The sequence below is a fragment of the Oncorhynchus gorbuscha genome, linkage group LG03 (assembly GCF_021184085.1).
Source record: "Oncorhynchus gorbuscha isolate QuinsamMale2020 ecotype Even-year linkage group LG03, OgorEven_v1.0, whole genome shotgun sequence".
NCBI lineage: Eukaryota > Metazoa > Chordata > Actinopteri > Salmoniformes > Salmonidae > Oncorhynchus > Oncorhynchus gorbuscha.
Genome location: NC_060175.1, coordinates 68,411,796 through 68,423,002, shown reverse-complemented (window position 1 = coordinate 68,423,002; position 11,207 = coordinate 68,411,796). Strand labels below are relative to the sequence as shown.

General features: G+C 44.8%; 1 protein-coding gene across 1 annotated transcript; it reads left to right on the top strand.

Annotated features, from left to right (window-relative positions):
- The first annotated feature begins 240 nt into the window (after positions 1-240).
- rhoab (ras homolog gene family, member Ab) lies at positions 241-6,340 on the top strand. The gene is made up of 5 exons (XM_046343440.1): positions 241-396; positions 2,292-2,449; positions 3,636-3,756; positions 4,035-4,165; positions 5,515-6,340. The coding sequence occupies exons 2-5, from the start codon at positions 2,294-2,296 to the stop codon at positions 5,686-5,688; spliced, it is 582 nt and encodes a 193-aa protein (XP_046199396.1). The 5' UTR covers positions 241-396; positions 2,292-2,293; the 3' UTR covers positions 5,689-6,340.
- Positions 6,341-11,207: the final 4,867 nt, after the last annotated feature.

Here is an 11,207-nt window from a genome sequence, read left to right as displayed (position 1 = left end):
TTTAGAAATGCGGGCTTTTATTTTAAAGGTTTAGTGATTACCATACAAAAGTGTCGTCCTCGTTTGTGCTGCTGGCAGAATAGTAGTTAGTCACTTCTTAGTTCCTTTCTTGCATCCTTTTTGGTGTGAAAATGTTTCTGAATGCACTTAGCTAGCTTTTATATCAACAACCAAAAAAAACTGTTGGATGCTGACCGAAACCGAATCTCAAACCGAGATACGGTAGAAATACTTTACTCATGCAACGTGCACGCGCAGGCGTGGCTCACGCTCGTTTCCGCCACCCCTCCCCCTAGCGCGTTCACGCGAAGTAATTCATTGTATCGGATTGAAACGAGGGTTATCGACGAAGCACCATTGCCCTGGGAAAACGACTACTAGCCATCTAAACAACAGGTAAAACTACTTTTGAATCACTTATCGCAATAAAAGTTTCATATGACAACATTGGTGGAGTGTAATTATCGGGTAAATTGTTAGAAAGTTGTCCCTTACCGTCGTCTGTCTCGCTTTTCCAATCGAGCGGAGGAGTCCTCGATAGCTTCCGCACTGACAGCCAACTGGCTCGTTCGCCAACACTGTTGACAACTAAAGCTCCATTGTTTTATCACAAAGTTTTTATCCCCATATGAATTGAATCGCGCCCATGTAGTTAACGCATCCACATAAGTTAACTTAGTACAGCTAGCAGTAACGAGTCAGTATTTCAAACAAACCGGCGTGTCAGTTTGTTGCTAGTTAATGTAACAATTACGTTCGCTAACTAACTTGACCAGTGGTAAACTAGCCAAACTCGAACGTTATCGATCATCAACACGACCATAATCTGATCAGCTATATTAACCGTCTTCTGCCAAGTAGTTAACTACTGTGGCTGTTTTTTGTGTTTTTTCCTTTATTTTACGTGCAACCCTGTAAGCGGGTTCTAACATTGGCTAGCTACGGTAGCTACTCTTCTTAGCTAGTTATCTGACTGTGTTCGCTATCAACCCCTATTTGTTTAGATCTGATTGGGTGGCTCAGCTTGGCCCATACATTGCAAGTATTAGCGTTGGTCTCTAAACGACATCTTTTTGTATATTTTTTTTAACCATTTTCACTTCAGTGACCAGAGACTGTTTAGCGGGTGGAGAGCTAGCGAAGTGAGTTTGTTTGGAATGTGACGATCTGTTGATGTCTTGACGCCATCTTACTGAACATTTTAATGACCCACCCTATAGGCAAATGTACTTAGCTATAGTAGCTAATGTTAGCTACTTACAATTATTGTCCATCCTAAATAGTCGGAGTTGATGTCTGGTCAGCCAATAAACTCAAATCTGCATTACGGTTTCTGATTCTGTCTTGCATGTGAGGAACTTCATTGCACTGCTCATGCGGTTAATGGGGACATCACTGATCGCTACGATACTGCGTGACAAAATACTTACCCCTCGATCACACCAACGGTGTTATTGCGCAAAATGGTAGCTATGCAGCAGTATCTGGATACGGGTGAAATAAAAGTTCAACATTCTGCTACCATTTCTGTCAAGCCGTCATTTAACTACCAACCCTTTGGACACCATGCCGTGGTAGAAGCTAACGCCTCGACAGTGTAATTGCGTTTTGGTACACCAGAAGTACATTAATTTCCAATGTAACACTGTAGTTGCCTTGCAGCATTGAGTTGCAGGGGCAGTTGCACTACGTTCTGTGTGGTGTATACATGTCGGCCACACGTCCCATGTATCTTAAGACTGAGTGACATGTTTTAAACCTTGAGTGCACCATTCATTCGGGGTCCTGACTTGTGATCCTAACATTCAACAATTAGTTTCACCCGAGCATCAATCCAATAACTAAATAGACGGCATCATTCTCTCTCCCCTCCTTGCACACATATTTACATGAGGAAACTCACTCAACGGTTATTAGTGGGGATTACCAGTTTACGTGTAGGGTATACACCACACCTGCAGTTTGTTCTGAATCAACAGCCTGGTTGGTTAACATTGGTTGTTGATCTCTGCCCAGGCAGGGAATTGTAGGACACTGACAGACAACCAGCGGGTTAAATATAAGTGTAAACTATCCCTTAACCTCTGCTGGTGCTGAACCCTGTGTTTTTCCTCTGGGGGGGTCATTCAAGAATACAAGTTTGGCTGTAAAGCTTTGCTTTCCCCACAATAGTGTTGAAGAGTCCAGTCAATCGTTCGCACTGATCCTGAGGCCACAGACGTTGTGAAAACCTGTTCAATATGAGGCTGTTATCTTTCTTGTGTTTCTTCATGCGTCTTCTCACTTCTCAGGCATGGCAGCGATTCGTAAGAAGCTGGTGATCGTGGGTGATGGTGCCTGTGGGAAGACCTGTCTGTTGATAGTCTTCAGCAAAGACCAGTTCCCCGAGGTCTACGTACCCACTGTCTTTGAGAACTATGTGGCTGACATTGAGGTGGACAGCAAGCAGGTAATGCATACAGACGCTACCACACGCTGTCTATTTCTCAGTTGAATGTGTAAACCAGGTTAGGTGGAATACATAGGCCTAATTGCTAGCAGGTTTTCAGGGGTTGCTTCAGTGTTGGCGTGTTTCAACAGTGGCATTGCTGGTCTTGGCTGTCGTGGTATCGGCTGGTTAGGATTGAGCAGAATTTAGGAGGAGGCAGATGGGTATAATGGCATGGCACATGTTTATTCTGTTGACCAAGTAATAAAAACATATTAGGTGCAGCATATGCTCCTGAATAATGTAATGCATATGTAATCTACAGCTGTAATGTAAGATCTTATGGCACTTTATTAGAGGTCCGAGGGGGTTATAAACCCATGTGTCCTGTCCTCAATATGCTTTGACCAGAAATCTAGCCTAGTTTTTATTGACTAAATTAATTCCACTTCATGTGTCATACTCGTAGAAGTGTCTTGCTCTAATTTGCTTTCCCCGCTTACCCTTGGTAGTGAATTCTATTTTTCCCTTTAGTGTGTCAGTGATGAATGCCTTCATGAAATGTCCAGTTATCCATTTTCAAAGTGTTGTTTTTCTGACATTGTCCTCTTGTTCATTAGTCATTGAAGTTGACCTAACTCTAAAACCAATATCCAGTTTTTCCAAACAATGTCCTGTATGTCCACGAAAGTCTGCAGTAGGCAGATCTCATTAACTTGAATTTACATTTGACTCTCTTTATATAGATGACACATCTATGGTTTATTTATGTTGGCCGGTTTTTGCTGATAAACCAAGTCAATAGAACAGCTGCCATCCATCCACATGAACACTAGCAGCTGCCATCCATCCACATGAACACTAGCAGCTGCCATCCATCCACATGAACACTAGCAGCTGCCATCCATCCACATGAACACTAACAGCTGCCATCCATCCACATGAACACCTTGTCCAGTAGGAACTAAATAGGAAATAGTTTTGAAATGGGCAGTCTTCTAAGATGAATAATAGATATATTGGATTGTGGGTAGTACGGCCCCGGTTTCAAAATAAGGTCCCGGTTTGATACATATTGTAGGTCCATATGTATATTGTATAGCAAGTCCATAAAGTATCACAATCCTCAACGGTATAGTGATGTTTGTTGTTGTTGCACGTCTAGCCCTATGTGGATTACCAGTGGTGGTTGTCTACTCTGTACTAGGTGGAGCTGGCTCTGTGGGATACAGCTGGCCAAGAGGACTACGACAGGCTTCGCCCCCTCTCCTACCCCGACACTGACGTCATCCTCATGTGCTTCTCCATTGACAGCCCAGACAGTTTGGGTGAGGTCACACGCACACACTCAGACTTGCCCTCTGTCTTACCATCATCAGCACACAGTTTCCTTTTATGTCCATTGCCATTGCTGGAATAGAGGTGGTTTGTTCAGCCCATTCTGGCTAGTGAAGTTCTCACTCACACACAAGCATAAGACAGCAATAGCTCTTCTCTCCAACCTTCTGTACTGTACACTACCTACAGCTGGCCTAGCGCACTGGGGCATTGGCGGTGTGCCTGTCTGACCCCCCCCCCTCCTCCCAACCTTTTTGCTCTTTTACAGAGAACATTCCAGAGAAATGGACCCCCGAGGTCAAACACTTCTGTCCCAACGTTCCCATCATCCTCGTAGGCAACAAGAAGGACCTGCGCAATGATGAACACACACGTCGCGAGTTGGCCAAGATGAAACAGGCACGTAATAATAATAATAATATATGCCATTTAGCAGACGCTTTTATCCAAAGCGACTTACAGTCATGTGTGCATACATTCTACGTATGGGTGGTCCCGGGGATCGAACCCACTACCCTGGCGTTACAAGCGCCATGCTCTACCAACTGAGCTACAGAAGGACCACTTAGACGTAGAAAGAACACCAATGTTTCCCATCTCTACACCAACTCTTCAGACGATAAACGAACTGGGTTGAGAAATAAAGTTCCACATTGGCCACAAAGCTTTTGGGGAACTTGCCCTAGGTCTAGACCAGGGACGGGCAACTTTGATAGGGGTGGGGGCCACAAAATCTGAACTCATCTTGAAAGACCGCAGTTGCTCGGGGGGTCTGCGTACCCACATCCATCCCTCCCACATTGTGAGCAAAACATATTAGTGCCTGTCCCCCCCCCCTCCCCTCTCTTGACAGTGGGATACATTGTTGAAGTTTTAGAGTTAATTTCATGCAATTCTACACATTTTGTCATTGGCTGTAGAGAACAACGTTGCCGTTTTAAAGCAGGTTTGCTGTTACTCGAAACTTTGCCATAGGGTGAAGACGACGTAGCAATTTTATAACAAATATAATTTATTCTGCTTGTTTTGCAATAAGGTGAAGGTGGAAAAGTGTGTTTTTTTGAGCCAATTTCCTACAATTCTACACATTTTGCCACATTGTGGAAATAATTGTTTGTAGTTTTAATATGATATCTGAGTGAGACTAAAGAAATCCATTTGGGCACCTGTCAATGTTCTCTCAAATTCTTCTTCTGAGCGCAAACTTAAACATTGTAAAAAATGAAGTGCAACTTCCAGCAAAAAAACAATATAAGAAAATACAACCCATAACATTTAAACATGGAAATAGCTGTTCAGTCATTCAGTCTACAGTAGCAGCCGATGTGTGGTGTTCAATGTAGGTCGACATTCCATGAGACTTTTGAAAAGACTATGCAGGGCTTGACATTAACCTGTTTATCCACTTGTCCTTCAGACAAGGTGACTGAAAATGTTTGATGCAAGAAACCACTTTCAAAATAAAATGCATTGTTATTCCCATACCATTATTACAGAGAATCAGACAATTGATACAAGGGCCTTAAATTGATACGAATGCCTTAAAAAGGGCCCACTGGCTGCCAGTTTATTTTATATACTTTTTTATTTGACCTTTTTATGGAACTAGGCAAGTCAGTTAGAACAGATTCTTATTGACAATGACGGCCTTTTCCATCCCTGGCATATGCCATTCAACTGTATCACTCTTTCCCCATTATATGGTCAGTGTATTGGTTGTCCTGACAGTGTCTCTTAACTCTCTGTAGGAGCCAGTGAAGCCAGAGGAGGGCCGCGACATGGCCAACAGGATTGGAGCGTTCGGCTACATGGAGTGCTCAGCCAAGTCGAAGGATGGGGTGCGGGAGGTGTTTGAGATGGCCACCAGGGCGGCGCTACAGGCCCGGAGGGGCAAGAAGAGCAATAAATGTCTCCTGCTGTAGAGTGCATGACAGGACCATGTACCAGGGGCTCTGGCAAGTGTGTGGTTGGAGAAGCACCCGTTTACATCCCACCAAATCCCTGACCCCCTCCTCCACCCCCTCACACTCGCCGGCCGCTGGAGCTTTTCTCCTTGCTTTGGGAGATGATCCCTGAACGTAGGTTTTTTTTTCTTCTAGTTTTTATTTTATTTTTACTCATTTTTAAAAAGTAATGGAAAACATTTATCAGTATTTAAATTGGAGGTGAGGGGAGAACCCGGGACTGCTTTTTGTTTTAAAATGCTTTACCTTGAAATCTTTCACCTTCCAAATGCTGTTGTTGGGCCTGTCGGGAGAAGGGCTGGCCTCGGGACTGCCAGTTAAGTGCTCTGCCTGCCTGGACTCTGTGTTGGCTGCTTTCAGTTTGTTTGGAACACAAACAGGGCTGATAACTGCTTTAAATTGTAGTCTCTGTTATGTACAAATCATTCTTAGTTTTTGGATGTGAAACCGTAAAGTAAGTGTTGAAACAAATAAACAGGAAAACATGATGTATGCAAATCTGTAAATATAAGGCATGGGTATATTCATATGTACACACGTACATAACTGGAAACTGTATTTTTAAACTAGCCTTAGTTACATTGTGTAATAAATTACATTCTTTAACACATTTCCTTCTTTTTTTTGTGGTGTGGGAATTGAATGACTGCACTAGTGAGGATGTTTTTCTGAGATGTTAAAGGTTCAGAACCACCTGACAACAACTTTAATTTATTTGATCAAGCCCTTTTTAGATCAGTGGTTGTTACAAAACGCTTAACAGATACCCATAAGAGCAAGCAATGCAGAAGCACAGTGGTCAGGGAAAACTACCTAGCCTAGAAAGATATTTTTTATATACAATTACATTCTTGTCGAAAATTAATCAATTATGCTGTTTGTAAGGTCAAGCTTCTAGCCCCTTACATTGTGACAATTGGCTAATATATTACAACTTCATAGCTGGCACAAAATATTTCGTGCCAGGTTTGAGACGAGTGATTCTGTTTGCGGAGCTTCAATATTGGTCTGCTGTCAAGACTGCAACTGAAAAAACAACGGATAACCATTTGAGGCAGCAAAATCTGACACGGCTGCTAAAAAGGAAGGAAACCCGTCACCGAGCCCCCACCCTCAGCCGGTTACACCCAAACACCCATCTCGAGAAAGGCTGATGTATTGCACAGCTTCGCTCTTTCTTGTGCAAGGCTTGAGAGGAGCCGTGGCCATGAGGCTCGAGCTGAAAAGGCCTCCGTTGCCGCCTAGTCATTCTCGGTCTGTTCTCTCATCTCAGCTTCCACCGACCGAGGCCAGCTTGGTAGTAGCGCACTGTAGAGTCAAACTGGGGCTTTATATACCGGGCTATTTTTAGCCTCAACGAGTGAAACTATTTTTAACCAATATGAGCTCATCCTTCTCTGGGCCGCCCAATGAAGGGGAGGGGTAGTTTGGAGGCGGGTTAAACGACGAGTAGGCCTATCTGCTGTGAGTGGCTGCTCGACCTGCCCAGTGTTTCATATATTTCCGAAACGACACGGATTGCCTTCTTGCAGTGATTCATCGGCGCCAAAATGTTTTGGACTCGCCCAGATGAAAAACACCATACCCATGGTCAGGTTTTTTGTTCTGAACTATTTTTTGACACTTTGTTGCTTCTGGAAAGCCAAGACGATGGTCCGTACCCACAGTGTATCGAAGTCACCTCCAGTCTGTCAACCCACAAATGACTCAGTGAAAAAAAAAGGATCCGGATGTCCTAGGCTTGTTTTTACCTAGTAGGTTGCTCTTTCTGGCCTTGACATATGCTACACCCTACAACAACAGTAAAACTAGATTAGAAATTGCAACACTAGATCAGATAACCCATCACATCAGTGTGCATTCTAGACAGTATATCTCTCACACACAATTGACTCGAGCGTTGTTCTGTTGACCTAGCGCTATCATCCCTCTGCAAATTCCATTTCACATTCCTAGAATGTAGTAGACCGAGCCCTATAACGCATGCTGCCTACAAGTCTGATAACACGTTTCACCCATAACCCATTCCAAAGGTCTGTAAAGAAAAAAAGATAACGACGTGGCCTTGATGTGCGACATTCTTGTTCGACACTGAATTGTCCTTTGTCCACCAGCGCAGGTAACAAGATAGGTAACAAGATAGGTAACAAGCATAACTACTGTAAATCGCTCTGGATAACAGCGTCCGCGAAACGACTAAAATGTCAAATGCTTCAAAATTAAGTTCAGCACAAGACAAAATTACATTTGCCATCAGTAGGTACATTTGAATGGTTTATGATCGATTAGCATGTTATGTCTTATTATTGTTGTAAATGATTTTGAAATCCACAGGTGAGGGACATGAGTAAAATACAGTGATCCCTTATTGTCACCAATCTCGTGCAACCACGAAGCCAAGATAATGCAAATCCTGTGCCCACTGCCCAGTCCCAAGACAATTAGTTCACAGTCACCCATTTCTTTATCTACGAGTGCATGAATAGGGGGTGGTTTTGGGACATGACGGTCTGCAACGCTTTTCTTATTTTCCACTTGCATTCTTACAGCGACGCCATTCGGTAAATTAATGTAGTTGCACTTTGGCTCAAATGGGGTTGGCCACTGGGTAGTCTAAGCCACATGGTGGCGTCAATGCCCTATGATTATGAAAAGGGACATACATCGTCGACAACCAAAAGCCTGGCATTTAAAATGCATAATTCCTTCTGCCCTACCATGAGGTCAATTTGGCGATTGATTGTATGCTATTCTACCGTAAAATGTGACGTGGAGAGACAATATTAATTAGGTCTGGTTAATTGGCTTCTCAAAGAGACAAAGAAACAATACACTTAGCTATATTGACTTTCATTAGCCACAAATGAGCAATACTTCTTAGAAACCATAGTTAGAAGTACTACTACTACTAAGTAGTAAGAAGAAGATAGTAGAGGAGAAACAAACGAGGAAATAAACGAAAGGTCATGTGGTGGGGGAGGTGGTCTGGAGTTGAATTCCATAAGAGCCTCCAAGCACAAGGACAACAGGTCAGAAAAGGACAACTGAGTTAACTGAGTTAGCCCAATTAAGGCAAAATATCAATTGTTGAGTCATACATGTACAGAAAACTTTGACCTTCATCTCAAAAAAACAAAAAACCACCTCCCCTCATTTTACTCGTCCCCAATGTCCTTTCATTTTCTGGCCATTTTTATATATAGATTTTATTTTTTATTTTACCCCCTTTTCTCCCCAATTTTGTGGTATCAAATTGTTTTAGTAGCTACTATCTTGTCTCATCGCTACAACTCCCGTACGGGCTTGGGAGAGACGAAGGTTGAAAGTCATGCGGTTGAAAGTCATGCGTTCCTCCGATACACAACCCAACCGAGCCGCACTGCTTCTTAACACAGCGCGCATCCAACCCGGAAGCCAGCAACACCAATGTGTCGGAGGAAACACAGTGCACCTGCAATCTTTGTTAGCGCGCACTGCGCCCGGCCCGCCACATCCCTACCGGCCAAGCCCTCCCTAACCCGGACGATGCTAGGCCAATTGTGCATCGCCCCACGGACCTCCCGGTCACGCCCGGTTACGACAGAGCCTGGGCGTGAACCTAAAGTCTCTGATGGCACAGCTGGCGCTGCAGTACAGCACCATTAACAACTGCACCACCCGGGAGGCCGACCCTGGCCATTTTCAATGTGCTGATGTTGTCTCTAGAATTGGAACCTTCATTCTCCCTCTTTTCGAGCTTCCTGGCCTCTTTCTTCTAAGCTCTCTCCTTCTCCCACCCTGTCCAGCGGTCCTCCAGCATCTGCCTCTTCTGTTCCCTCTCCTCCCACCCTGTCCAGCGGTCCTCCAGCGTCTGCCTCTTCTGTTCCCTCTCCTCCCACCCTGTCCAGCGGTCCTCCAGCGTCTGCCTCTTCTGTTCCCTCTCCTCCCTGTCCAGCGGTCCTCCAGCGTCTGCTTCTTCTGTTCAGCCTTCAGCAGCTTTGCCCGGTTAATTTGCTCCTGCTCTGTGTGGGTGATGTCATGCCCTAGTACCCCATTCTGCTCCTCGTTGTAATAGGTTTGTTCAATCCTCTTCTGGTTGCGGTCTTTAACCTTTTAGTTCACCCAGCGAATCACCTTCCTTCTTTGCCCTTCCTCTTATTGGGCTATTCACTTCCTTCTTTCCTCTCTGAGGTCCTTCCCCTCCTCCTCATTGGCACGTGCCTCCATCTTCTTAGTCTCACCACTGAGGCTGGAGCTCTCGCTGCCACTAGACTCTCTCTTCCTCCTCTATCACTAGGAGGACTTTGAGTTCCTCTTCAGCTGGTCAATGTAGTGCATTGAGTTTCGTAGGGTTTGGCCTCGGCCTGGAATTCAGTGTCCCCTGCCTCCTTGAGGAGCCGCTGCTTAGCCTCTCGGAGCTCTTCAAGGGGAATGATCCGTCCCCTGTAAACCACATCTACATCTACACTTTCTCTCTCATCAAACTCAATGTCCAGTACTTAACATTGGGCCTCAGCAGCAGCCATCGTGGCCTCTGGAGCTTGGCTGGGCTCGGGATTTTGGTTGGACTCTAGAGCTGGGTCATTCTGGGTCTGGAGCCAAGAGTCAGATGTGAGGTCGGCCTGAGACCTTCCCTTGCAGACAATGAATCTGGACATGGGAACAGCCACAGCCAGCTCCCACTTCTTGTTCTCATTCTGCACCTTCTCCAGATACATCCCTTCCCAGGTTTTCTCCCTCCTCTGTCGCCTTTCCTCTCCAACCGTTCTATCCTCTGCCATCTTCTGCCAGATAAGACGATGACTTTATTACACATCATCATCAAGCATACACACAGACAATCCAAACATATACAGACAATACATACAAACCTGTTTTTGTCCAGGTTGGTAAGACTCTCCATCTCTCTGAGTCTGTTGAACTCCCTCAATCTATCCTGCTGTTTCACGGCCAAGTGGGTCTCTCCCTCGGTCATTACAACGGTCTCCCTCAGTCTCTCATCCCACTGGTTTTCCACCTCATGATGCCTCTGCTCTTCCTTACCTCTCTCTCCTCCTCCTCCTCCTCCGCCTCTTTCTCCAAAGCCTCAGCTCTTCTGCCCATCGTTCCTTCTTTGAGCCAGCTTTTTCTTTCTCTCCCTTTCCTTCTCCAGCTCTCTCTCTCTCCTTTCTTTGTCCTTTGAATGCAAACACTGAGTAATTACACAAGGACACTCTTGGACTCTACAGTTGAGCTGTTAACTCAGCTACTATTCTCAAGCTATAATAACAGCATCACAATTCAAAGAAATAAGCCTGCCGTATCGCATCTGACGGCTTCCCTTCTCTGCCTGTTTCTCCATGTCCTCCTGGCCTGTCTCACCATCCTCTACCGGCAACTCTGATTCAGGGCTTCTCATGACCCCACTCTGTTTCTGTAAATATGTTTTACACGCTTTATTAACTATCGCAATGCTAAAACGACCATCTACTACTACTGTACTACAGCTGCTGCTAATG

What these genes read in the sequence shown, in the direction of transcription:
- rhoab (XM_046343440.1), top strand. Translation starts at nt 2,294, where the DNA reads ATGGCAGCGATTCGTAAGAAGCTGGTGATCGTGGGTGATGGTGCCTGT. An exon ending in TTGAGGTGGACAGCAAGCAG is followed by an intron (nt 2,450 to 3,635) that starts GTAATGCATACA and finishes ACTCTGTACTAG; the next exon opens with GTGGAGCTGGCTCTGTGGGA. An exon ending in AGTTGGCCAAGATGAAACAG is followed by an intron (nt 4,166 to 5,514) that starts GCACGTAATAAT and finishes AACTCTCTGTAG; the next exon opens with GAGCCAGTGAAGCCAGAGGA.